Raw genomic sequence first — 26,668 nt, 5'->3', positions numbered from 1 at the left:
CCTGCCGGGCACCAGGGAGGGTGTCTGGATGTTCCGGGACAATGAGTACTGAAGGACAGAGAAAGCCAGGAAAGGCATGCAAGTTTCTAGGGGACACTGGGGTCAGAGCTGATAACCCTCTTAGCTTCCACCCACCATCTCTCAATTTGTGAAGCTGGAGAGAACTGGAAAAACTGTTTATTTCACATTTAGAGAAGACACCAACATCATCTCCACATCTGGAAATACAAGGGACTCTGGTCAAGACACTGACAGGAGGGGCATGGACACCATCAGTTGCTGAGAAAGGAAAGAGAAGAAGGATTCAAGACCCAGGCCTCCAGGCCCAGCCCCCTCCCTCAGACCCAGGCCTCCAGGCCCAGCCCCCTCTCTCAGATCCAGGACTCCAGGCCCAGCCTCCTCCCTCAGACCCAGGATCCAGGCCCAGCCCCCTCTCTCAGATCCAGGACTCCAGGCCCAGCCTCCTCCCTCAGACCCAGGATCCAGGCCCAGCCCCCTCTCTCAGATCCAGGACTCCAGGCCCAGCCTCCTCCCTCAGACCCAGGCCTCCAGGCCCAGCCTCCTCCCTCAGACCCAGGCCTCCAGGCCCAGCCCCCTCCCTCAGACCCAGGACTCCAGGCCCAGCCTCCTCCCTCAGATCCAGGACTCCAGGCCCAGCCTCCTCCCTCAGACCCAGGACTCCAGGCCCAGCCTCCTCCCTCAGATCCAGGACTCCAGGCCCCAGGCCCCCATATCCCAGCTTTCCCTGAAGCCTCCCCAGGCACCTTTCTCCTATGATGGAAGGCAGCCCTGCTGGCCTCAGGGTTGATCCGCAGGGGAATGGAGGCATTGAGGTGGTACAGTTGCTGAGGACCTCCCATCACCAGGCAACTCTCTCCTATCTCCAGTGTCAGCCCTTGAGGTCCATCCTGGTGATGAGGTAGAGTCAGGCCGCATGCCCTAGCTTTGGGAAGCGGTGCGCTCCACAAGGTCACAGCATGCGTGGCTGTGGCATCAGTCCTCAGCACCAACAATACAAACAAAGTCAAAGGGCAGTACTTATAAGTCTCAAGGAGCTCACACTCAGGATAGCAGTGGCTGTACCCGCTGGTTTTCTGGGCCAGCAGAAGCAACTTATGCAGGTCTGGGGACAGCCCACACCACTGCCTCTGGAGACATAGCCCAGTCCTAGGAGTCCAGGCCCCAGTCTCCGCCTCCAGACCTAGGAGTTTGGCTACTAGACCTCCTGCCTCAGGCCCAGTGTGCCCAGAGTCTACCTCTTTTCCCTGACTGAAGAACCCGCACTCACCAGCTTGGGGAGGTCGACTTCAGCCAAGAGGAGGTCAGGGGCTTCCAACCAAAGGTTCAGGTGAGGCCGTTCTGCACTGTATGGGAACAAGGGCAGACTGCGGGTGACCACCTGGTCTGACTTGACTTGCTGTCCCTTTCTCCTCCACCCAGCGCTGTGTTTCAACTCCATCTGCGTCCCTAGAGCCCCAGGGTAGCCACCAGCCCAGACAGGCAGAAGGCTCACCCCTGCAGGCTCCCCAGCTCCTGGATCCGAGGACGCTGCCGGGAACGGATGTTCTGCTGTGAGATGGAGCCCAGGAAAGGTCGGTTCTTCAACATGCGCCATTCTGGGGTTGCAGAGGGAGAGAGCGCGGAGGCAGGGTTCCCTCAGGGGGTGCTTCCCAGCGCAGAGGCGGGCATTCCCCTCTGACCGCTTCAACTTTGACTCTAGGAACCCCTGCCACCTTAGCCCCGCTCTTCCTGGGGAATCATCAAGACACTTCCACCGTGGCCACCACACCCCACACTGGACCCCCCAAAAACACCAGGCTCCTGGCCCCGCCCTTATCTGCTCCACCTTCACTCTGAGAAGCTCCACCCCTTCTGAAGGCTGGTCTAGGAAACCCCTGACACACAGGACTGACTTCTCCCAAGTGTGCCATTCTCCCGCTGCCCCTCACCTGGATTTAGCTGTAAACCATACTTGTCCTCAAGGCCCTCCCTGGCAATGGTGACCACTAGCTCTCGCAGGAAATCGCTGTTCTAAGGTGAGAGGAAGAAGAGGTGTGGTGGAGGGCGGGGCAGGAGGAAGCACCCTCCCCAGGCCGTGGCCATAGCACACACCCCACCTGCATCCTCAGGTAGAAGTTGCTATTGACGGCGACATCATAGGCTGTGCAGCCCTGGCCTTCTGTGGAAAGAGAGGGAATGAGGCTCTTGCAAGCCTCCATGTAGTGCACTTAAGGAAAACTTAGCTCAGGACCAGAGACCCAAGCCACAGGAAGTAAGAGGCAGCACACACTCTGCCTTCCAGCCAACTCAGACCACATCCTTCTTGGCTTCAAGGCTCAACTCCAGGTTGATGCCCACATCCCCAAGACAGACCCTGATCTTCCCCAGTGACCCCAAGAATCATCTTACTCTTTCCCACCCCTATCTAGAGAACACAGACTGTTCACACTGCCAGTGTCTCCTGAACGTTGGCCCATCCCCCAGACACAGGTCAGTTTTCTATGGAGCTTGGTCTGTGGTCTCCGGCCTTCACAATTCTCCTGCCTCAGCATCCTAGAAGCTAACATTCCGAGAGAGAGCCACCATTCCAAGCTCACTGTCACCTCTGCCTGAAACCCTCTTCTCTGACTTTGCCTGGCTACTCTTAAAATCTTTTTAGAGACAGGGAACTCCCATTGTAGACCAGGCTAGCCTTGAACTCAGAGATTCACTTGCCTCTGCTTCCAGAGTGCTGACCGCCTCCCGCCTGGCTAACTGCTCAAATCTCGTATCAGACCAGCACTAAGCAGGAGGAGCCCGGGCGTGTCCCCTCCATCCTGAATCGGTCCCCTCTGGCTCCCTGGGAGGCGCATGCTCCTGGGGGAGCAGACTTGGTGTCTGCCAAGGGCACTGACTTGCATCAAGCTCAGCGTGTGGCTCTCCCAGGCTCATGGGGATTCGGAAGCCGGCTTGGTCCTCCTCCAGCATCTGAAGCAGTTCCTCCTCGGTCACATCCACCGGGGGCGGGATGGAGGGGGAGTGGCAGATGTTGATGAAAACCTTTCCTTCCGCTGAGCTGGTCTTTACGCAGAAACCTGCACGGGAGGGCTTGTCTCGGCCATCTGTCCCTCAGCAGCCTCACTCTCACCCCCTCTCCCTGTTCTGAGACAAGGCCTCTCCCTCTGTGCCCAGGCTGGCCCCAGACGTGGGGTACTCCTGAGATTACAGGCATTCACCAGCACTCCCAGTCCCTTCCCCTCTTTTAATGCCTCTGCCTTCCCTCTGTCCCCTCTGCTTCCCGGCGTTTTCTTACTCTGAATCTCCACCCCACTCTGCTTTCTGTGGTGCACTATTTGTAGGTGGTCTTCCTGCCTGTCCCTCACATAACTACCTCTAGGCCTCTGTACCCAGTTGTGACCTCTCCCCTTCATTCTGTATCCCCTGCCCCTAGTTTCTACTGACCTCTCTCAGGGCCTCCCATCCTCTCTCCGGGATACTCTACATCTCTATATCTATATCTATATCATATATATATGTGTGTGTGTATACACACACATACATACATATATATATATATATATTCCTATATACCTAGAATATACCTAGATCTATGTACATTTCTCACCAGGCTGGGGCTGGATCTGTGTAGATTCTGGCCTGTGTGTCTGGGCTTGCTGGAGCTCTTTGGAGGCCTGTGGGAAAAAAGCCACCATCCATGATGATCCTGCCCTGTCACACCCAACCATCTGCCTCCCAAACATTTATGGGACAACTCACGTGACAGCTGAGGATCACGTCTTTTTTACTTATGTTATATTTTTGTTTGCTTTCTGTTTTTCGAAACAGGGTTTCTCTGTGTAGCCCTGGCTGTTCCGGAACTCACTCTGTAGTCCAGGCTGGCCTTGAACTCAGAGATCCACTTGCCTCTGCATCTCCAGTGCTGGCATTAAAGGCGTGCTCCGCCACCACCCGGCTCACTTGTTATATTATACAATCTAGCCCCCCCTTTTCTTTTCTGATGACCAAATTCACCCCAACTCCATTCCTATTAAAACCTAGTAAACTTTGAACCAAACAACTACAATTCCCATAGGCCTCCTTGCTGCCGCCGTCGGGCATTCTGGGAACTGAAGCAGCAGCATCTCTGAGCGCCAATATATAAATCTTTAAACACCCACGTTCCCATAAATCGTCGGCCCGCACCTGCAGTAGCAGCTCCTGAAACCGCACCGTCTCATCACCCATCGACTCTGCGTCGCTTAGCTCTGGTACCAGAAGCTTCGAGTCCGCCATGGCCCTGGGGAAAAAAATTCCTAAGCGTCCAAAACGTGGAGATACACTAAGCCAGCCTATCGCAGGGCCTCAGTCGATTCTTAACACACAGCTCTTTACCCAGAACCCTAAGATCTAGGCTGGGAATGGTCTACGGTTCCATTACGATGACGGCACCGTCCTCAAGTCACTTAGGTCTCTGTATCGGTCCTGTTTGGCAGATTCGTAAAAGAAAGTCACACTTCCGGTCCCTTTGTAACCAAGGAACTGAAGTAGGCACACTTCCGATCACCCGAACGCTCTACCATGCAAGCAGGCACCCACGCCGACCATTTGTATTAGAAAGCTGAAGTCACGCCCCCTAACCAACCAATCAAAAGTAAGGCCTGAGGAGGACCGTGAAATGATACACTTCCTGAATCCATAAAACCTGCATTTCCGCCCTTCCCCAACAACTGCAGTCGTTAGAGCGCAGAATGGTTTTTAGTATCTCTGTATGTAGCTCTTGTCTATCATGCATTAGGCTCAGCGTCCGATCCCACCCAACACACACACCCTTAATTTCAATGCTATTAACTGCCCTTTTTGAACAAAATCAAGTCTTTTGTTTATAAAGAAACAGTGTATGTTGGGGTGGGGGGCGCTAGAGAGATAGTTCATCATTTGAGTGCTGACTGGTCTTCCAGAAGACAAAAGTTTGATTCCCAACACCCACATAGCATCTCATAATCCCTTGTAACTCCAGTTCTACGGGATCCAACGCTCTCTTCTGGCTTACTGGGATACTGCATGTATGCAATGCACAAGACATGCAGGTAGGCAAAAATACCCATGCATGTAAAAAAAAAAAAATACCCATGCAGGTAAAACAAAGGCAAATCTTTGCTTGCTTTAAAGAAAAGAAGATATTAGCGGTGGAGAGATGGCCCAGCGGTTAAGCACACATGCAGCTTTTGGAAATACCGGGGCCCAGCTCCTACCACCCACACGGTGGCTCACCACTGCCTGTAACCCCAGGTACAGGCCCCCCCCCGTCTCTTCCGGCCTCCATCGGCCATCGGCACTGTGTGCACGTGCAGCGAAGACATGCATGCAGCCGGGAAAACGCCGGGACAAGTAAAACAAAGATTAAGTAACTTCAATCGGTGGCGGCCACGCCTTTAATCCCAGCGCTTGGGAAGCCGAAGGAGGTGAACTCTGAGTTCAAGGCCAGCTTGGTCTACAGAGAAAATTCTAGGACTGAATGGGCTCTACAGGCCAGAGCATGGCAGGCTTGTCCTTCCTTTCTCCTTTGCTAACTATCGCAGAGATTACACCCTAAAGCCGGCTACCAAGGTCTGGCCCCTTGTTTGGCCACTCCCTCCTCCTGAGGCTGACCTCCAAGGGCCAGCAGTCAAAGTACTGAAGTCTGGCAATCAGAAGACCCCTTTTTGGCTCACCTAATTAACATGGCCAGTCAAAACAAACCAACTCAGGCTAGAGAGATGACTCAGTGGTTAGGAGCACTGCCTGCTCTCTACCAGAGGATCTGGGTTCAATTCCCAGCACCCATATGGGAATCAGCAACTGTCTCTAACTCCAAGATCTGACACCCTCCCACAGGCATAACAACAATGCACAGAAAATAAAAATAAATAAACTATATATAAAGATATTTTTTAAAAAGACCCCAACTCTTCCTGACACGGAGTTTCCCCTTTTCCTTTTCTTTTCTTTTCTTTTTTTTTTTTTTATTTGGTTTTTCGAGACAGGGTTTCTCTGTGTTGTTTTGGAGCCTGTCCTGGAACTCACTCGGTAGACCAGGCTGGTCTCGAACTCACAGTGATCCGCCTGTCTCTGCCTCCCGAGTGCTGGGATTAAAGGCGTGCACCACCAACGCCCGGCTCCCCTTTTCCTTTTCTAACTGTCATTTGCCTACGGGCCATGCCTGCCTCCACTTTATCCAGAGGCAGACCTTTGTACCTTCAGGACAAACGTCCTTCCTCCCCTTGTCTTTGCCCCCCCCCACACACACACTTTGTTTTTTGAGACACGGTTTCTCTGCACATTTGGAGCCTGTCCTGGTGCTCTGCAGACCAGGTTGGCCTCTGCCTCCCGAGGGCTGTGATTAGAAATGTGCACTGCCACCACTACCCGGCTCCCTTACCCCCTCTCCCCTCTCCCTTGTCTCCTCTCCCCTGTCTTTGTCCCTCTGGGGCAAATAAATCTCCTTTATGCTGGAAGCTTGGTCTTGTGTTCCAGCCCTTTCTTGCTTTGTTTTTCTTTTTTGGTTTTTCGAGACAGGTTTTCTCTGTTATCTCTGGCTGTTCAGGAACTGCTCTGTAGAAGGGCTGGCCTCAAACTCAGGGATCTGCCAGCCTCTCTCTCCCAAGTGCTGGAATTAAAGGCATGCACAACCACCACGTTGTGACTCCCAGGGCTATGTTTCTAAAAAGAAAACAAACAAACAAAAAATTGTTTTTGAACTATCACTGAGACCCAGTGGTCGTTCCTGCTCCCTAATGGATTTTTGGACTAAAAGCCTACCTGCATCCAATTTTTTTTAAGGTAGGAAAACATCAAAATCACTTTTTTTCTGCCAGGTGTGGCCGTGCACTTCGGGGGCAGAGATAGACCGATCTTTTTAAATTTAAGCCGGACTGGTCTACAGCCAGAGCTACCCCGTCTCAACAAAACAAAGCTATTTTTTTCTAAAGAATCAAGATGACAATATGCTGTCCTTCCAAAGCTAGTGCGGAGACCCGCCCCCCAGGTCTGCTATCCAGGAAACTACATTTCCCAGCGTCCGCCCCTAGGAGGCCTGGCGCGGCTCTACGGTGGGCGGGACACGCCCTACAGCTCGCCGCCTCGCGGTTCTTGCTGGCCCCGCCCCTTCGGCTGGAGTGGGCGGGGCCGCCCTTCGGACCTCCAGGTTCCCCCAGGCGGAGCGTCCGGCAGCCCTTCGCGGAAGGCGTTCGGCGAGCGATGGCAGCAGCGCGTGGAGGACCCTGCGCCCGCGAGATTTTCACGACACTGGAGTACGGACCGGTGCCTGAGAGCCACGCATGCGCGCTGGTGAGAGCTTGCCTGGCGGCGGCGATCTATCCCCGTCCGCAGACCTGCCGGCCCCAAGTGGCGCGGGCTCCCGTCATCCACTGCGACACCCCCGGAAACCCCGCCCCCTGAGCTCGTGATTCTCGCCCCGGCTTAGGGACCCGGCCTAGAGTTCTTCCGGTGATGCTTATGCTCGTGGTTCTGGTCCACGATCGTGCTGTGCTGTTTCCTCAGAACCCTTCCGGGACCGGTGGTGCTCGCGAGGCCTCACACCTTGGTCGACCGTAGTTTCTTGGGGCCCCTGCCACTTTTGAGGCTCACGGGAACGCTCAGAACCTCAAGTTCACTAAGATCTTCCTGTGACTGCCTGCCCCGTCTGACTATCCTTGGGTTGCCCCTCAGGGTCCATTTAATCCCCCGCCTCATGGTTTTTTTTTTTCGGAGATTTTCATATTTCATAATTATTCCTTAAGAGCCTCTAAGACCCTGCGCTTCTTAGAGCTCTTGTAACCCCCCAGGGTCTTCCAGAATCCCCTTGGTGTCCTGATGGAATTTAGGAGGGTGCTTGGGGTCTTTTGCCCGTGGTCCCACAAATTATTCCAGCATCCAGGCAGGCATTGGGGGGTTGGAGAGGCGGTCCAGTGAAAGCTTTTAGACTTTGAGGGGAGGGCTCCAGCTTTGGAAGGACAGCATTATAACACTCAAGTTTAGAGTGTTAATCCCAAAGATTCGAGGAGAAAGACCACCGACCCAAATCATCAAGGCAAAATTAATTAAACTCCCCTAAGAGGTCAGCCTTGAATGAATGTGAGGAAGACAAGGCTTTTATAGCTCAGGGTTTCCAAATGGCGAATGTGGCAGGCAAAATAGTCTTTGGGGGTTACAAGAGCAGAACATAAGATAACAAGTTAGCCCTAAAGATCTTCCTGAAACAAAGACAGGATTGCAAAGTGGTTGTAGCAAGGTAGTCATAAACTTTTGAAACCACGTTGGCTGTAGTAATTTTTTGACGCAAGGACATGGTTGCCATTTCCTGGAACAGGCAGTACAGAACCATTTGTAGTTAAGGTTCCAGGTGGGGCATAGCCCAATCTTTGAGAAACATAGGTTTAGCATAAATAAGGATGAGCCTAGTTTGTCTTTAAGATGGCTTTCAAGCCTCTGGTTAAGAGGGCAGGATCCCAGCCCTGGTGGCTCTTAGGGCTGCTGAGCTGTTCCTGCATGGAGAGTCCAGGAAAGGATGGGCACTGAGCTCTGGTGGCATGGAGACTGAATCTGACATGAGGTGGGGTCTAGTGTTGCTTGTCTTTCTGCTTCTAGACAAACAGTTGCAGTGCAGACACCAACCAGAGAGATGCCATTGTAAAAAGATACTGCACTAGGATCACTAGAAGTACAGCTGCCGCTGAGAGGATTTGGGACAGCTGGGAATCCCCACAGATGGAGGCTTGTTAGAGTGGAATGCCCTGGAACAGCAGTAATAGCTTGAAGGCAGGGGTGCATGGGTGGATGGGTTGTGCCAGCCCCTGTGCTAAGCATGATTTCACTTAATCCCCCAAAGGCCCAAAGAACAGACAGGATTATTCTTGTTGTTTTAGTGACAGAACACAAGTTTGATGAGGTGAGTCATTTTGTCCATAATCCACACTGCTTAAAGGAGTTGGCTATGGGGACACATACCAGTAACCCCAGCATTTGGAAGGCCAAGGCAGGAACCCAATTATGAGTTCCAAAACAATCTCACAAAATGACAGAGCTGGGCCTGTCACCATGCCCTGGGTTCTGGACCCTCCAGTTGCCCCCATTACTCCAACAAAGGTCTTAAGTTTACAGTTGGGGCAACTCGATCAGAAAACATGTTTTCCTTGGCTTGAACTTTGTTTTTGGAAATGTCAATTATTGTACAATTAATTCCATCTAAACATCCTGGATTCTAATTTCTCTTGAAAATAAAATTCCACAGTTTGGCAACCTTTTGGCTGTAGCTCCCTGACAGAACTCATCTGGAACCGATTGTCTAGGCTACTTTGGAGACATTTTCAGCTCTCAGTGTCCAACAGGGCTCCTCGCCCACCCCCGTGGCCTGCCAGAACCTTGTGGACATTCTCCTGGGAGTTTGTTTTCCTTTTGAAGGGAAGTTTTCCATCTTTTACACAGCAGTTGCTATTAGGAACTCCCATGTACTCATCACTCAACTTCAACGGTTAGCGTTTAGTCCAGTGTTCCCTTGTGTTTTTTCTTTTCTCTCAAGAGTACTTTAAACAAATACCAGCTGTCATGCTTCTTTCCCATAAATATTTGAGTCTTTGTTTCTAAAAGATAAGAGTTTTGTTTCACAACCAGCACTCTGTTATTCGGTCTCCTTGCCTTAACTGACATTTATTAGTATTTAATGCCCAGCTCATGTTCCCATGGCCCCACTTCCAAAATGGCTCTGTCCCTGTGGATACTGTAATTTGGGACTTTTGGATGACAAATTTTTTCTTTTTTCTGAGACAGGGTTTCTCTGTATTGTTTTGGAGGTTGTCCTGGAACTCACTCTGTAGACCAGGCTGGCCTCGAACTCACAGAGATCCGCCTGCCTCTGCCTCCCGAGTGCTGTTAAAGGAGTGCGCCACCAACGCCCGGCTTCAAATTTTTCTTTTTAAAAGATTTTTGTCTGTTTGTTCTGGTTTTTTGTTCTTGTTTTTACTTTTTGGGACAGAGTTTCTCTATGTAGTCCTTCCTGGCTGTCCTAAAATTCACTCTGTGAACCAGACTGACCTTGACCTCACAAGCAGTCCACCTACCTCTGGCATCCCAAGTGCTGGGATTAAAGGTGTGCACCACCACATCTGGACAAGATTTACCTTTTGTTATTTCTGGCTGTGTGTGCATGTGCTTGTGTGATCACGGAAGCCAGAAGGGGGCTTTGGATTCGGAAGCTGGACTTGCAGGTGGCTGTGCTCTGCTGGTGTGGGTGCTGTCTCTGCAGGAGTGGGATGTGCTTTTCTCTCCAACCTTCCTTCTTTTGAATCAGCCTCTCACTGGTCTAGAATCCCCCATATATGCTAAGCTGGTTCTCCTTTGAGCTCCGAGGATTCTCTTCCTCCACTTTCCCAACACAGGGATTACAGATGTGTGAACCATGGTCTACTTTTTCCGCGTGGGTCCTGGGGATTGAACTCAGGTCTTCATAATTGTAAGACGAGCATTTTACTGGCAGAGATGTTTCCTCGCCTGCCACTTTTTTTCCCCCCATTTTTGAGACATGGCCTCCCTATGTAGCCTAAGTTGCCCTTTAAATCATGGTGATCCTCCTGCTTCATCATCCCAAGTGTTGGAATTATAGACCTATGCCACCATACCAAGACCATTTTTTTAATTTGTTTTTTATTTTATGGACATTGGTATTTTGCCTGCATGAATGTCATGAGCTGCCATGTGGTTGCTGGGAATTGAACCCCGGGTCCTCTGAAGAGCAGTCAGTGCTCTTAACCACTGAGCCATCTCTCCAGCCCATACCAAGCCCACTTTGCTTTAAAAAATAATAAATAAAAACGACAAGGCCAGTTGTCAAGTTGAGGGAAAAGAACAGAAAGTGGGAAGTGGATGTTGATTTAACAACCACAAAAATGTGAGCAGAAGAGAAGGCGGCATGGAGCGAGCATGGCGGGTAATAAAGGTCCCGGGAAGAAGTAGCGCGGCCGGGTGTTTGCGTGCTTCGAATCCTTCCTTTGTCTGCAGGCTTGGGGATGGCTAGCAGAGGCGTGAGATCCCTGGCTAAGCTGGGTGCGGGTGGCTGTCTACACAGCGAGTTTCAGGACAGTCAGGACTACACAGAGAAACCCTGTCTTGAAAAGTAATGGTTATTAATAAATAAATAAATAAATAAGCAAGCAAGTCCCGGTTAGTAAAGTGCTTGTTACACAAGAATGAGGACCTGAGTTCAGATTCCCTGCACTCAGTCAAAGCCCAGTGCAGCCGGGCGTGGTGTACGCAGTTTCAACTCCTGCATTTGGGAGGCAGAGGCAGATGGATTGCTTGTGAGGAGTTCCAGGCCAGCCAGCCAGAGCTACGTAGTGAAGCCGTGTCTCAAACAAAACTAAGCGGGTAAGTGAAGCGGTGCAGCAGCCTCCATGTAATCCTGTGTGAAGGAGACTAAGCTGGGAGAGCCTGGGCCTGCTGGCAGCCAGTCTAGCTGAAACTGCGAGCTTCGGCTTCGTGAGAACTCTCTGGCAAGAAGACGGGTGGACAAGCTCAGCCGTTAAGAGAGCTTGCTGCTCCTGTTGAGGACCCAGGCACGTGGCAAGTCACAGCCATCCGTAACTGCAGTCCACAGACACTGCCTCTGGCTTCTGTGGCACTTCATGTGTGTAATGCACTCGGGTGCATGCATGGAAACACTCATACATACAAGAATGAATCAACAGTGAGTCTTCTAGAAAATAAGATAAAGAGCAGCTGGGTCTTGGTGGAGCGCGACTTTAATCCCAGCACTCGGGAGGCAGAGGCAGGCGGATCTCTGTGAGTTCCAGACAAACCTGGTCTACAGAGTGAGTTCCAGGACAGCCTCCAAAGCCACAGAGAAACCCTGTCTCGAAAAACAAACAAAACCGGGCTAGAAGTATAATTTGATAGAAGTGTTGGGTCCTGAGCCCAATAACCAGCACAGAACAAAACAAACCCAGACACAGGAGGGAAAGAATCGGCCGGGGGCAAAGGAGTGCAGGCGTCTCTTCAGGGGCCTCTGGCTAAGGACTGAGCTGTCCCAGCTGCCACAGGCCCCTCTCCAAACTCTTTTCTTCCTCCAGGCCTGGCTGGATACCCACAACCGCCTCTTGGGCCACTATGTCAACGGGACGTGGCTGAAGCCAGAACACAGGAACCCAGTGCCTTGCCAGGATCCCATCACAGGTCTTTTGGGAGGGACAAAGACTTCTTGGGGTTGCAGCTGTGTCCGTAGCTGTGCTCAAGCTCCTGAGTGCAGGAGCCGTTGATGGTGGTCATGAGGATGAGGGGTCTCATTTCTCCTGATGGCGGTCTCACTAGTGCACCCCAAAAAAGGCTTTTTGAAGGCCCTCTCTACTAAGGGGCCTGCCCTCCCTCAAGCTGAGTGTGGTGGCTCATGTCTCTAATCCCAGCAACCCAGAGGCAGAAGCAGGAAGATCATGAAGCCAGCCTAAACTATAGAGTGAGTTCCAGGCTAGCCTTGACTTCATAGGGAGGCACTTAAAAAAGAGTAGGAGGGGAGGGCTGAAGAAGACAGCTCAGTGGTTAAACGTGTTTAGGACCTTTCCAAAGACCCAGGTTCGGTTCCCAGCACCCATGCTGGCAGCTCACAACCACTTGTAACTCCAGCTCCAGGGATCCTGTCCCCTCTTCTGGTCTCCAGGGGCACCCACACACAGACAGCCAGCAGAGGCAGGTGGATCTCTGAGTTCAAGGCCAGCCTGGTCTACAGAGTGAGTTCCAAGATAGCCAGTGCTACACAGAGAAACCCTGTCTCGAAAACCAAACCAAACAAATCCTGAATTGAAAAGACACAGTAAAAGAGGGACTAGAGAGATGGCTGTGGTTAAGATCTCTGGCTGCTGCTTTCAAAGGACCTGGGTTTAGGTCTCAGTGTTTTGTTTGGTGGCTCACAAGCATCTGTATTTTCCCGAGAGTCTGACTCCCAACCCCTGTCGGCACTGCATATATGTGATGTACAAGATCCTTGCAGGCAAAACACTCATGTACACAGCTAAATCCAAATAAATCAACGTTTAAGAAAGACAGCAAGCAAGGGAAGAAGAGGGAAGGGAAGGTCAGCTTTGGGACTTGATGAGAGCAGTGAGTGAGGAAAGAGGGGGCTGGGCAGTCTTTATTCCCTCGCTGGCCTCCTCCATCTTGCTCCCACCCGTGTCTGCAGGAGAAGAGTTGGCCAGCTGCCTGCAGGCACAGGCTGAGGATGTCACTGCGGCTGTGGAGGCGGCAAGGACGGCATTCAAGACCTGGAGCCAACTCCCCGGAGCTGCTCGAGCCCAACACCTAAGCCGGTAAAGAAGCCCAGGCTAGACCTGCAGAGGAAGAACAGTCCTCATCCTCAGGGTTCACAGGAGGCTGTGGAAACAGATTCCATTTCCCAAGAGCCTTTCAATCATTGGCCGGTGTTTCCCACAGGCATGTGGGGCTTTAATGGCCAGGACAGCCATTGTTTCCCACAGTTCACAGTATCATAGTATCATGAGCGCTCCATTATTTCTCACAGTTCACAGTATCATAGTATCATGAGCGCTCCATTATTTCTCACAGTATCATAGTATCATGAGCGCTCCATTATTTCTCACAGTTCACAATATCATAGTATCATGAGCGCTCCATTATTTCTCACAGTTCACAGTATCATAGTATCATGAGCGCTCCATTATTTCTCACAGTTCACAGTATCATAGTATCATGAGCGCTCCATTAGAATCTGAGCTCCAGGGCTGGAGAGATGGCTCAGAGGTTAAGAGCATTGACTGCTCTTCCAGAAGACCTGAGTTCAATTCCCAGCAACCACATGGTGGCTCACAACCATCTGTAATGAGATCTGGTGCCCTCTGCTGATGTGTAGATGTACATGGAGGCAGGGTGTTGAATTCGTAATAAATAAATAAATCTTAAAAAAAAAAAAGATCGGGCGCACGCCTTTAATCCCAGCACTCGGGAGGCAGAGACAGGCGGATCTCTGTGAGTTCGAGACCAGCCTGGACTACCAAGCGAGTTCCAGGACAGCCTCCAAAGCCACAGAGAAACCCTGTCTCGAAAAACCAAAAAAAAAAAAAAAAAAAGATCCCATTTCCCATAATGTAATTGGATCAGAGGCTCAAATTCACGTTCCTGGTATCCTTGGGACTGGATGGTAATTGGTGACTAGGACCACTCTATAGTACTGCCAGAGTTCTGAGACTCCCTAGACTGCATTTCCTATACAGCTTCGGTGCTTGCTGTCCCTGATAAAGTATGACTCTGCTCCAAAGGCTTGTGGGGATTGTAGTCCAGGTTGCTCTGGGCAAGGACCAACCCCTTGTATTCTCCAAAGGTTGGCCAAGACTATCCAGAAGCATCAGCAACTGCTGTGGACCCTGGAGTCTCTGGTCACTGGGCGGGCTGTTCGAGAAGTTCGCGATGGAGATGTCCCACTGGCCCAGCAACTGCTTCAGTACCATGCAGTCCAGGCATATGCCCAGGAGAAGGCCCTGGCAGGCTGGGAGCCTATGGGTGAGAACCTGCAGCCCCCGGAGCCCTCCTGCCCCAGTCGACCAACCCGTCCGTCCCTCATTATGGATTTTTTTGCAGGAGTTATTGGCCTCATCCTGCCAACTTCTTTCTCTTTCCTGGACATGATGTGGAGGGTCTGCCCTGCCCTGGCTATGGGTAGGTGAGGGCGGTGTCCCCCACCCCCTCCCCTCAGAGAGGATGTTTGGGGTCCAAGGGAGGAGGCCTGACACCTGGGCCCCTGCCTGTGCAAGGGGGGAGGGGAGGGGTCTGGCCTTCAGGGTTCCTCGGTTGTTCCCTTTCCCAGGCTGCACTGTGGTGGTCCTTGTGCCCCCAGCCCTCCCAACGCCTCTCCTCCTCGCCCAGCTGGCAGGGGAGCTCGGCTCTTTCCCGGGGATCCTCAATGTGGTATGCGGCCCTGCCTCACTCGGGCCTGTCCTGGCCTCCCAACCTGGAGTCCAGAAGGTGGCCTTCTGCGGAGCTGTGGAGGTATCTTCAGGGCTGGGCCTGGGATGGACATGGCTAAGGGCCAAGAGGCTGCTGCCACAGCTGAAACCCATGGGGTTCCCACAGGAAGGACGTGCTCTGCGACGGACCTTAGCAGGCAAGGGGGCCAGGCTGGGCCTGGCCCTGGGCACAGAGTCACTGTTGCTGCTAATGGACTCAGCAGATGTAGACTCAGCTGTGGAGGGCGTTGTGGATGCCGTCTGGTCAGACCGCAGCCTGGTAAGACCCGTGTGCTCATGCCACCAAAGTCCAGGGCTCCACCATATCTCTCCTAATACTTGGGGTGTTCACTCCCAACTTGTTTTTACTTCCTGCTCTTTGGACCTTTGTAGCTCGTGCTGGTTTCCAACTCACTGTGTAGCCTAGGAAACTTGGGCAAGTCACCAGCTTCTGGCCTGCTGCCGCTCCCCCATCCCTGAGGCCCAGCCCTCTGTGGGAGCCTGTTCTCCCTACATTGCCCCTACTTTGCCTACTTTTGATGCCCTTTTTCCAACAGGGGGGACTTAGGCTCCTCATCCAGGAATCTGTATGGGATGAAGCTATGAAGCGACTCCAGGCTAGGATGGCAAAGCTACGGAGTGGACGAGGCCTGGATGGGGCTGTGGACATGGGGGCCCGAGGAGCTGCCGCCCGAGACCTAGCCCAGAGCTTTGTGGATGAGGCCCAAAGCCAGGGAGGACAGGTGAGCCCCAGCCACAAACTGGAGTCTTAGAACTTGGCTACCCAACGACTGTTTCAGAGTCAAGAGGGACAAGCCTGAGCCCCCTGGGTCTGAGAGAGGACCAAGGCCTAGAATCCTGAGTTTGAGAAAGGAAGCTGGGCCCTGGACTTCAGTGTCTGAGGGAGGAGGGCTAGGGTCTAGATGCCCAGGTTGAGGGAGGAGGCTGGGGCATGGACCCCTGGGTCTGAGGAAGGAGGCTGGGGCATGGACCCCTGGGTCTGAGGGAGGAGGCTGGGCCTAGATGCCTAAGTTTAGACAGGAGAGCTGAAGTCTGACGGGTTAAGAAGGAGGGCTGAGACACAGTCCCAGGTCTAGGATGGAGAGACATCTATGTTTTCTCCTCCTCCCAGGTATTCCAGGCTGGTGACGTGCCCTCCGACGGCCCATTCTTCTCTCCAGCCTTGGTTTCTGGCCTGCCTCCAGCTGCCCCCTGTGCCCAGGCCGAGGTGAGACCCCCCAGAGATTGTAGCTACCCTTCCCTGCCTTTCTGTCCTAAGTCACGCATGGGCAACAGCACTATCCTTAGGGTGATTCTGAGTGACCCTGTGGCCTGGGTCTGTGAACACCAGTGACTGCTCCCCAAATAGGTGCAGTATTGACAAGAGGAACTTGTTCTGCAGCTAAACTCCTGACACCACTCCTAGGTACCATGGCCTGTGGTTGTGGCTTCGCCTTTCCGAACAGCCAAGGAGGCGCTAGCCCTGGCCAATGGGACACCGCGGGGAGGCAGTGCCAGTGTGTGGAGTGAGAGGCTCGGGCAGGCCCTGGAGCTGGGCTTCGGGTGAGTTGGTGCTTGCTCCCCTGCCCTGCCGTATCTCCCCCTCAGGTGTCTCCCTCTCCTCTGACCCAGCTTCCTGGCCCCTCCCCCACCCCGGTGTCTTTACCTGCCTCACAGGCTCAAGATGGGCACCGTGTGGATCAATGCGCATGGCCTCCGAGACCCTGCGGTGCCCACGGGTGGCTGCAAGGAGAGTGGGTCTTCCTGGCACGGGGGCCTGGAGGTGAGTGCCCGTCTTACCCTGTGTGTCCTGACACCCAGCACCCTTGAGGCACTTTGAGTCCGTCTGGCCTCCTTGTGTCCATGCATCCCTCACAGGGTCTGTATGAATACCTGTGGCCCTCCGGCACGCCTTCCTGGGAGCCCTTCCTTTGTGAGAGTCTCAACTATGACACATTTGGCCTTGCCGTGCCCTCCAGCCTGCTGTCGGGGCCAGAAACGGGGCCCAGGTGAGCTGTTGCAGGCCTGGTAGTCTAAGGGTGAGGGTAAGGAGGTGGAGGGGCAGGCCAGTTCTGAGTGTAGCTTTCTGGGTCTTAGGGCCTCCACGCCCTAACCCTAGGCCTGGAGACCGTCAGCTCTACCTAACAGTTTGAGTTTTCCCAGAAGCAAGAATCCAGGGGGTATCAGATGCATGTGGGAACAAGAATTTGAGCATCCTGGAGGTTCATTACAATAAACATAAGCTCATGGGACAGGAATTCACAATCCGGTAGAGGCTCATGGGAGCAGGTGTTTAAATCCTTCAAGAAGCTCATGAGAGGGCTGGAGAGATGGCTCAGAGGTTAAGAGCACTGACTGCTTGCTCTTTCGAGAGGTCCTGAGTTCAATTCCCAGCAACCACATGGTGGCTCACAACCATCCGTAAAGATATCTGGTGCTCTCTTCTGATGTGCAAACATACATGGAGGCAGGATGTTGTATTCATAATAAATAAATAAAATCTTAAAAAAAAAAAGCTCATGAGAATAAAAATTTGAGTCCAAAAGGTTCATGGGAACTGAGATGGTCGCACTAATATAGTGGATCGTGGGGCCTAAGCGGGCCCAGCACCTCCTCACACCTCTCTCTGTGCAGCCCAGCACCCCCCTATGGGCTGTTCGTTGGGGGCCGTTTCCAGGCTCCTGGGGCCCGGAGCTCCAGGCCCATCCAGGATTCTTCAGGCAAACTCCACAGCTATGTGGCCGAGGGTGGAGCCAAGGATATCCAAGATGCCGTAGAGACTGCTCATCAGGCCGCCCCTGGGTAAGGGGGCCCAACGGAAGCCCAGATATCAGGGTGGCTGGGAGGGGAGTAAACTTGGGCCTGTAGCCCTAGGTTGGAGTTGTGGACAGAGGTGGCTATCTGGGACTAGCTAGGGCCCCGCTATACCTCTCCCTAACTTGCATTGTTTGCCCACAGCTGGGGGGCCCAGTCCCCAGGGGCCCGAGCACGCCTGCTGTGGGCCCTGGCAGCTGCACTGGAGCGGAGGAAGTCAGCCCTGGCCTCGCAACTAGAGAGCCACGGAGTAGCCCCTATGGTTGCCAAGACCGAAGTAGAGCTGTGTGTGAGGCGACTCCAGAATTGGGGCACCCGGGTTCAAGACCAAGGCCAGACACTACAGGTGAGACAGCTCTAAGCGGGTGGACAGGCTCGGCAGCCGGGCAAGAGTCAGAGCCCAGGCTCCAGTGAGCCAGGCATGTGTCTAGGCTCAGCCCTAGGAATTCTAGGCAGTACAGCTAACCCTGATGAGAACCCGGAGGACTCAGACCAGCGGAGGAGGGAAGGTGATGCTTGCAGGGAAGCAAGTGTTCATGCGCACATCAGAACCGCTCAGGTGGCCATTTAAAGTCTATGGTTTTTTGTTTCCTTTGGTCTTTTTAAGATTTACTTGTTTATTATGTATACAGTGTTCTCCCTGCATGTCTGCCTGCAGGCCACAAGAGGGCACCAGATCTCATTACAGATGGTTGTGAGCCACCATGTGGCTGCTGGGAATTGAACTCAGGCTCTCCGGAAGAGCAACCAGTGCTCTTAACCTCTGAGCCATCTCTCCAGCCCAGCTCATTTAAAGTCTTTGTAATGTAAGCTCAATTATATTCAAGCAGGCTTTTGTAAACACACATAGTAGTGCAGGCCTAAAATCTCAGCATGTAGAAATAGAGGCAGGAAGGAAGATCAAAGGTTCAAGCTCGCCGGGCGTTGGTGGCGCACGCCTTTAATCCCAGCACTTGGGAGGCAGAGGCAGGTGGATCTCTGTGAGTTCGAGGCCAGCCTGGTCTACAGAGCCGATTCCAGGACAGCCTCCAAAACAATACAGAGAAACCCTGTCTCGAAAAACCAAAAAAAAAAAAAAGGTTCAAGCTCAGTGTCAGCCTTGGCTACATAGTGAAACCCTTTGTCAGAGCAACAAAGAGGGCGTGGGGGGCACTTTCTGTTCGCTCAGAGGGTGGGATTGATTTCAGCACCCAAATCAGGGTGCTCAAAACTTCCTGTGACCCTGCCTAGCTCCAGGGTAATCTTGTGCCCCTTTTAGCACTCACAAGTGCACGTAGCTGCGCCCCAACACACACACCTACACACAATTAAATAAACCAAGCCAGGTGTGATGGCGCATTCATTCCTTAAGTCCCAGCACTTGGGAGGCAGAGGCAGATGGATCTCTGAGTTCAAGGTCAGCCTGGTCTACAAAGCAAGTTCCAGGACAGCCAGGGCTACTTAAGAGAAACCCTGTCTCGAAAAAAACCAAAAATAGTTAAATAAATATACAATATATAAGCCGGGCGTTGGTGGCGCACGCCTTTCATCCCAGCACTTGGGAGGCAGAGGCAGGCGGATCTCTGTGAGTTCCAGGACAGCCTCCAAAGCCACAGAGAAACCCTGTCTCGAAAAAACCAAAAAAAAAAAAATATATATATATATATATACACACACAATATATATAAATCAAGCTGGGTAGTGGTGGTATACAACTTTAATCCCAGCCTGAAGGACACAGAGGCAGGCGGATCTCTGAGTAGGCTAGCCTGATCTACGTAGGGAGACTGTCTCACAACAAAACAGAAAACAGCTGGGCAGTTATGGCGCATACCTTTAATCCCAGAACTTGGGAAGCAGAGGCAGGTGGAGTTTGAGGCCAACCTGGTCTACAGAGTGAGTTCTAGAACAGCCTCCAAAGCCACAGAGAAACCCTGCCTCGAAAAACGAGAGGAAAAGAAAAAAAACCAGAAGGCAAACAAGAGTTGGAATATGGTTCAGTGGTAGAGCACTTGCCTATCTGCATGCTTGGAGCCCTCTGCAGTACCACAAAACACAGTATTGGCACTGGGCCTAATCCCAGCTTCTCCGTAGGCTGTGCCGCGGGCAGGTTTAAGGCAGAGGTCTGACTCGTGCAGACCCACATAGCCAATGAGTGGCCCACTTTATTGGAGTTACTCTGGGGATGTGAACTTGTCAGATGTGGGGAAGATGGAACAGGCTCTGGGAACCTACCCTGGATGTGTCATCTGTCCATATAGGTGACAGGGTTGAGAGGCCCTGTGCTCCGGCTTCGAGAGCCACTTGGAGTGCTGGCCGTGGTGTGCCCAGATGAGTGGCCCCTGCTGGCCTTTGTGTCGCTGCTGGCCCCTGCCCTGGCCCATGGCAATGCTGTCGTCTTAGTACCTAGTGGGACCTATCCTCTGTCGGCCCTGGAGGTCTGTCAGGTAAAACCCCTTGCCTCCCCTCCTGCCTGCGACTGCTTCGAGTTCTTAAGGAAGCCAGCCGGCCTCTTCCTAGTGGCCATGGCAGCTTGAGTCCCAGCATCCCATCCAAGTCTGTCACCCAGGTCCTATTCCTTCTAGGAGCCCCTGCAGCCACTCCCAGATGCCCAGTCCTCACCCTGGCTGTCCTGCCCTCTCACATCCTAGGATATAGCCACCCTGTTCCCTGCTGGCCTGGTGAGTGTAGTGACGGGAGACCGGGACCACCTGACCCGCTGCCTGGCCTTACATCAGGACGTCCAGGCCCTGTGGTACTTCGGCCCTGCCCAGGTACTTCAGAGTCTTTTGACTTCATCCCCTGGGGACCCCTGTCGCTGAGAGGAAGAGACTCCTTGGCAGCACCTTCCGAGATCCTCTCCTGGTAAAAGTCCAGTCATCAGAGGGTCATTTTTTTTAATAGTTTCTCTGTGTAGCCCTGGCTGTCCTAGAATTCACTCTGTAGACCAGGCTGGCCTTAAGCTTGATCCGCCTGCCTCTGCCTCCCACGTGCTGGGATGAAAGGCGTGCGCCACCACTACCTAACGGAAGAGAGTCGTCTTCATAATAAGGGCCTAAATGCCTCCCCTGCCCAAAGACATCATCTTTTTGGAAGACCTGTTGCTAAGGGACTGAACCATAGCAACATTCCAAGCTCCAGGTCTACCCTCCTGAGTCACCTGTTGGCAAGATTCTGGGAAAGACAGGGATTCCCTAGGTCTACTCCCTCTGTGTCTGGAAAGAATGCTGGCCAGGATCCAAATACCCATCTCTATCAGGCCCTCAGGTCTCTCAAGGCCTCATTGCTAAGAAGCAGACGTTTAGCACCTAAACCACTGGCAGTACTAATCGCTTGTCTCCCGTCCCAGGGCTCCCAGTTTGTGGAATGGGCCTCTGCAGGAAACCTCAAGTCTGTGTGGGTAAACAGGGGCTTCCCGAGGGCCTGGGATGAGGAGGTCGAGGGGGCAGGACCAGAGCTGAGTCTGCATGCAGCACGAACCAAGGCCCTGTGGCTGCCAATGGGGGACTGATGCCCGAAGCTGTCCACTCCGTCTTGCGTGCCCAGAGATACCAGATGCTTGGAATTTTTCTCAGACTTCCCGTGGTTTCCAATAAACTGAGTGACTTTTACTGCTTTTGAGGATTTGGGAACAGACGCTTCTTCATGTGTGGCCCGGTAGGCAACTGTGCAACAACACTGTTTATCGGATGGATAAAGAGAACTCAGCCCCACCCAGTACTCTAGGGTGTGAGGAGTTAGAGGGAAGTCCCTGGAAGGCTCTGTCCCCTTCGTGCTTGATTCTAGAGTTGGGTTGGCTGCAGAGTCACCTCCTTCCCATAAGTCCTCTTTCTGAACTGGAAGGTCTGACCCCAGCACATCCCCAAGGGGCCACCAGGTACTGAGGGCATGCGGCCAGGCAAGAGCTGGCTTCCTAAGGAGCAGCTCAACGGACCAGGTGTGTGCTCCCACAGCAGATCCCTCTCAGCAGATTTAGCTTTAGTTTGGTTTTTAGGTTTGTGGGGGATTTTGTTTGTTTTTCCCACTGATGTTTTCAGCAAGGTCTCAAGGAGTAGCTCAGCTGATCTATACATCTGATCCCCACGCCTCAGCCTGAGGTTACCGACATGCGCCTGCAGGCCTGACCTGGAACTCTGTGTGTGTGTCTGTCTGTCTGTGTGTGTGTGTCTGTCTGTCTGTCTTTGTGTGTGTGTGTGTGTGTGTTGTGGGCATACACAAAAGTCAGCAAACAACTTATGGGAGTCCATTCGCACACACACACACATCCCAGAACTGCTTCTTATGGCACCAAAGATGACCTTGAGCTCCTGATCTTCTGCCAATGGGATGACAGGCGTGAGCCATTAGGCACAACTTTTTCTTAGTCCATTTTCTGTGGCTACAACTGATTATCATAGACTGTCACTTGCCAAGAATAAAACTTTCAGCACAGAGCTGTGGAAACTAGGTGGGCCCCATCTGGTTGGCATCTGCAAGGCCTTCCTGGTATGATGATGAGATGGAGGCTACCTTGTAGCATGACAGCTTTTTAGAATGCTCTTGACAATCCCAGCACTAGAGAGGTTTCTCTGTATTGTTTGAAGCCTGTCCTGGAACTCACTCTGAAGACCAGGCTGGCCTCGAACTCACAGAGATCCGCCTGCCTCTGCCTCCCGAGTGCTGGGATTAAAGGCGTGCGCCACCAACACTGGCCTCTCTGTGTCTTACTTAAGGTCACTGTTGCTGTGTTGTAGCACCATGCCCAAAAGCAACTTGGGGGGGGCGTTTATTTACTTTGCACATTCCAAATCACAATTCACTGAAGAAAACCAAGTCAGGAACTCAAACCTGGCAGGAACCTGGGAGCTGATGCAGGAGTGCTTAAAGCCTTGCTCAGCCTGCTTTCTTCCAGCATCCGTGACCACCAGGGGTGGCACTCTCTGGGCTGTGCTCTCCAGTGCCACTGATTAAGAAAATGCCCCACACACAGGCTTGCCTGAGCCACATCTTATGGAGGCAATTTGAGAATTGAGTCTCTCCCCTCAGATGACTGTAGCTTGTCAAGTTGTCATGAGAGTACCCAGCCCAAGCGCGGCAGTGGTGGCGCACGCCTTTAACCCCAGCAGGGGAGTCTGAGTTCCAGGCCAGCCTGGTCTACACAGTGACTTCCAGGACGGCGAGGGCTGCCAGAAACCCTGTCTTGAAACAAATAACAAAACAAGCCAGCACAGTATGTCCTTTGCTTTTACTATGTAAGTGGGTGTGGGCATGCGAGGCCAGAAGAGAGTAATTGGATACCATGGAGCTGGGACCTGAACTCAGGGCCTGGGTAGTAAGTGCTTTTAATCTCGAGTCCTCCTTCTAGTCCTTTAATTTCCAGAGGCAGGGCAGGAGGGTCTCCTTGAGTTTGAGGGCAGCCTTGTCTGTATCTTGTTCCAGGCCAGGGCTACAAGTATACTTAGTAAGACGAGAGAGAGAGAGAGAGAGAGAGAGAGAGAGAGAGAGAGAGAGAGAGAGAGAGAGAGAGAGAGAGAGAGAGAGAGAGAGAGAGAGAGAGAGAGAGAGGAGAGAGAGCTTCACCCAGGGGACCCTCAGTCCCTTCTCTCAAGTCATTGGCCAAAGCAAGACATACAAGCATGCCAGAGTTCCCGGCCGGGGTGGAGTTAGGATTCTACAGGAAAGGCTGTGGACAGGCTAGAGATTTGGAGCCATCTACCTCAGGTGGCCCAAGGAAGAGACGGAACTGCACAGGGTTGGAGGTGTGGCTCAGCAGTAGAGCTCCTGCATAGAAATCCCCAGGAAGAGGCTGGGACCTGGTTCAACAGTAGCATGCCTGCCTAGCATGGGGGAAGTCCTGGGTTCAATCCCTAGGACTACACAAAAAGAAGATCCCTTGAGCAGGGGGTGGTGGCACACGCCTTTAATCCCAGCAGAGGCAGAGGCAGGTGGATCTCTGTGAGTTCGAGACCAAGCCTGGTCTACAGAGCGAGTTCCAGGACAGCCTCCAAAACAATGCAGAGAAACCCTGTCTCGAAAAACCAAAAAAAGAAGATCCCAGTCTGGAGAGACAGTCCAGTGGTTAAGAGCCCTGACTGCTCTTCCAGAGGACCTGAGTTCAATTCCCAGCACCCACATGGTGGCTCACAACCCTCTTCTGGCATGCAGATATGAATGCAGGCAGAATACTGTATACATAATAAATCTTTTTTTAAAAGATTTATTTATTATGAATACAACAACATCTTGTCTCATGTATGTCTGCATACCAGAAGAGGGCACCAGATCTCACTACAGATGGTTGTGGGCCACCATGTGGTTGCTGGGAATTGAACTCAGGACCTCAGGAAGAACAGTCAGTGCCCTTAACCTCTGAGCCATCTCTCCAGCCCCAATAAATAAATCTTAAAAAAAAAAAGAAGATCCCTTGTGTTTTTGTCCAGTTTACTACCTCACCTCTCAGCACAGGGTAGAAAAACTTCAACTTAGAGAGGACTAGGGGCTAGCCAAGCTCACAGTGACAAAGCCAGCACTAGCCAGACATCTGTCAGACTGGTGACAAATTCCTTGAAGCTTTGGTGCTCTGAAGACAACACTGCTCAACAAGCTAACCATGGCCTGTGCACCCCACCATCTGCATCAGCAGCAGGATGCAGCACAGGGAGCACACATTGGCAGAGGACTTCAGTCTCAGTGGGTCTGCTGAAACTACAGGTGTGCACTGCGCAGCCCTGTTTCCGCCATGCCGGAGCTGGCATCCAGGGTTTCGGTGGATTCCAGCCAAGGACTGTGCTGTCTGCAGCCCCAGGATCTTGAGATGAGGTCGCCGTACATTACCTAAGTTGACCCTAAATCCAAGAAAAGACACAACAGAAGCGTGTGCAGAAGGGTGAGGGGAGGGGGGGAGGGGGGGAGAAGGAGAGAGGAAGGGAGGGGGGAGGGAGCTGCCACAAAACCAAGAATGTCAGGAGCTGTAGTAGCAAAGTTCTCCCCTGGGTCCTGCAGAGGGAGCCAGTTGGACTTTATGACCTTCGGATTTAATGGGCTTTTTTTTTTTCCTTTGAGACAGGGTTTCTCTGGGTAGCCCTAGCCGTCCTGGAACTCACTCTGTACACCAGACTGGCTTCAAACTCAGAGATCCACCTGCCTCTGCCTCTGCCTCTGCGGTTAAAGGCATGCGTCATCACTGCCTGGCTGGGGATAAGCTCTTGTTTCCAATCACTGAATTTGTAATCTCTTGTTGGATGAGCAGGAAGCTAACACAAGAGTTGTCCCAGATCACCGTGGTGGAACCAGCATTGTGGGAAAAGGACTGCAGAGGCTCCACATCATCTCTCGGACTGTGGTCCAGGCTGGGGGCTTTTGCTGGAAAGACTGGGGGTCCTGGAGGCTAAGACCAGAATCACCTTCAGCATCATCTGACTTTTTGAGACAGCGTCTCATGTAGCCCAAGCTAGGCTAAAACACAGGAGAGACTTTTTTAGTGTTCAGAATTCACACCGGGGTCCTGGCAGATAGGCAGACAGAGCCCTGAATCTTCCAATAGGTGGCTGAGTTGTACACAGACTGGCACTGAAACCAGCGCTGCCCTTAGCCTCTGTTTCCTTTTTGAATTTATTTATGTTGTGTGTGCGGGTGCCATGAGGATACATGAAGGCCATCGACCAGTTTGGAAATAGGCTCTCTCGTGGACCCCAGAGATTTGACTCTTGGATTATCTGGCTTCAAAGTGGGTGCCTTTACCCACTGAGCCATCTTGCCAGCCGGCCTTGGTTTTGTTTGTTTGGTTGTTTGGTTGATGTGTTTTCTTTTGTTTTATGTTCTTGAGACAGGGTCTCACCACGTAGTCCAGGCAAGTCTGGAGCTTGCTGTGTAGACCAGGCTGGCCTTGAACTCGCAGAGATCCACCTGCCTCTGCTCTCCTGGGTGCTGGGACTAAAGGTAGCATCACTCTGCCCTGCCTATTTGGAGACAGTGTCTTATGTAGGCCAGGCTGACCTTGAACTCCTGGTCCTCCTGCCTCCATATTCTCCATTCTTGGTCTTTGGGACACAACCTGCTTCTTTCTGAATCGCCTCAGCGGAAACTCGGGTGCAGTCCAGGTCCAGTCCTGGTGAACACACAACACTCCCCCTACTGGGAAAATCCCAGGAACCAAAACCAAAGCCAGACAGAGCCTGCCAGGCAGTCATCAGATACACATCCGTGTAGTTGATGCTGCAGCCAGGCAGGTGTAGTTGTCGGTGCGAGGGCTTTGCAGGGTGGAAACAGCCACTGCGGAAGCCAAGACAGTGGGGAAGATAAGTAAGCCACAGGGTGTGCTCAGTGCCGATAAGAACAAAGCAGGGTGAGTCCCTGCTGCAGGGGTGTGACTTGGAAGACGGTGTTTGTGAAGCCTCTGCCTTGTGCTAAGCAGAGACTTGGATGAGATGGGGGAGGACATAGGTATCTGGAAGGGAAGGGTATTCTCCAGTGAGGAAACAGCCCGTGCAAAGGCTGTGGAGTAAGAGTATACCCACCTCACACACACCAAGGCTGGCTAGTGTTGGAAAGGAACATAGCATGAGGTTAGCAGGGAGAGGTTAGGGTAGCACAGGGTCAAATACTGCAGATCTGGAGGCCTGAGGCAGGAAAGGGTTGAGTCAAGGGTCTGGACCATGCTAGACAAGCACTGTGCCACCGACTCACTGGTGGCTTCTAGGCAACTGCTCTCCAGCTGAGCTGTGCATCTGTCCTGCTTTAATTTTTGAGACAGGGTCTTAGTAAATTGCCCAGGCCAGCCTTGAACTCATCTAGCCCTCAATCTTCAGTCCTCCTGCCTCCAAGGCTTCTTGGTAGCTGGGGTGACCTGTCTGCACCATCACCACACACGCTGAAGCCAAGACCTTTTTTTGTTTTGTTTTGTTTCGAGACAGGGTTTCTCTGTATTGTTTTGGAGACTGTCC

At 52.5% G+C, this 26,668-nt stretch overlaps 2 protein-coding genes across 7 annotated transcripts; one reads left to right on the top strand and one right to left on the bottom strand.

The window, feature by feature from the left end:
- Positions 1-161: 161 nt before the first annotated feature.
- On the bottom strand, positions 162-7,375 carry Pih1d1 (PIH1 domain containing 1). Of its 6 annotated transcripts, none has more exons than XM_040736180.1 (10): positions 7,277-7,375; positions 4,183-4,276; positions 3,605-3,671; positions 2,895-3,074; positions 2,118-2,179; positions 1,950-2,031; positions 1,514-1,616; positions 1,289-1,364; positions 765-1,010; positions 162-279 (listed from the first exon to the last, which is right to left on the bottom strand). In XM_040736180.1, the coding sequence occupies exons 2-10, from the start codon at positions 4,270-4,272 to the stop codon at positions 241-243; spliced, it is 945 nt and encodes a 314-aa protein (XP_040592114.1). In that variant the 5' UTR covers positions 4,273-4,276; positions 7,277-7,375; the 3' UTR covers positions 162-240. The 6 variants fall into 6 exon arrangements, with proteins under 6 accessions (XP_040592114.1, XP_040592115.1, XP_040592113.1 ...); XM_040736181.1 differs by having other exon boundaries at positions 7,318-7,364; XM_040736179.1 differs by having other exon boundaries at positions 7,157-7,288.
- Aldh16a1 (aldehyde dehydrogenase 16 family member A1) lies at positions 7,173-21,358 on the top strand. The gene is made up of 17 exons (XM_005084731.4): positions 7,173-7,305; positions 12,078-12,180; positions 13,178-13,304; positions 14,333-14,511; positions 14,590-14,667; positions 14,816-14,997; positions 15,082-15,234; positions 15,512-15,697; positions 16,087-16,182; positions 16,381-16,517; positions 16,632-16,737; positions 16,833-16,963; positions 17,589-17,756; positions 17,913-18,114; positions 20,009-20,194; positions 20,399-20,521; positions 21,097-21,358. Exons 1-17 carry the CDS (start codon positions 7,216-7,218, stop codon positions 21,256-21,258), a joined length of 2,409 nt encoding a protein of 802 aa, XP_005084788.1. The 5' UTR covers positions 7,173-7,215; the 3' UTR covers positions 21,259-21,358.
- Positions 21,359-26,668: the final 5,310 nt, after the last annotated feature.

The sequence above is a fragment of the Mesocricetus auratus genome, unplaced genomic scaffold (genome assembly GCF_017639785.1).
Source record: "Mesocricetus auratus isolate SY011 unplaced genomic scaffold, BCM_Maur_2.0 Super-Scaffold_100054, whole genome shotgun sequence".
Taxonomy (NCBI): Eukaryota; Metazoa; Chordata; class Mammalia; order Rodentia; family Cricetidae; genus Mesocricetus; species Mesocricetus auratus.
The sequence above is the reverse complement of the archived record's forward strand: the minus strand, read 5'-3'. Positions and strand labels throughout refer to the sequence as shown.

Bases quoted from the DNA above. Each gene is read 5' to 3' on its own strand.
- Pih1d1 (XM_040736180.1), bottom strand. From the start codon at position 4,272: ATGGCGGACTCGAAGCTTCTGGTACCAGAGCTAAGCGACGCAGAGTCG. The intron at 3,672-4,182 runs GTGCGGGCCGAC...TTTTTCCCACAG, and splicing joins TTCAGGAGCTGCTACTGCAG to GCCTCCAAAGAGCTCCAGCA. The intron at 1,011-1,288 runs GTGAGTGCGGGT...TTGTTTGTATTG, and splicing joins AAGTCGACCTCCCCAAGCTG to TTGGTGCTGAGGACTGATGC.
- Aldh16a1 (XM_005084731.4), top strand. From the start codon at position 7,216: ATGGCAGCAGCGCGTGGAGGACCCTGCGCCCGCGAGATTTTCACGACA. The intron at 16,518-16,631 runs GTGAGTTGGTGC...CCTGCCTCACAG, and splicing joins GCCCTGGAGCTGGGCTTCGG to GCTCAAGATGGGCACCGTGT. The intron at 20,522-21,096 runs GTACTTCAGAGT...CTCCCGTCCCAG, and splicing joins GGTACTTCGGCCCTGCCCAG to GGCTCCCAGTTTGTGGAATG.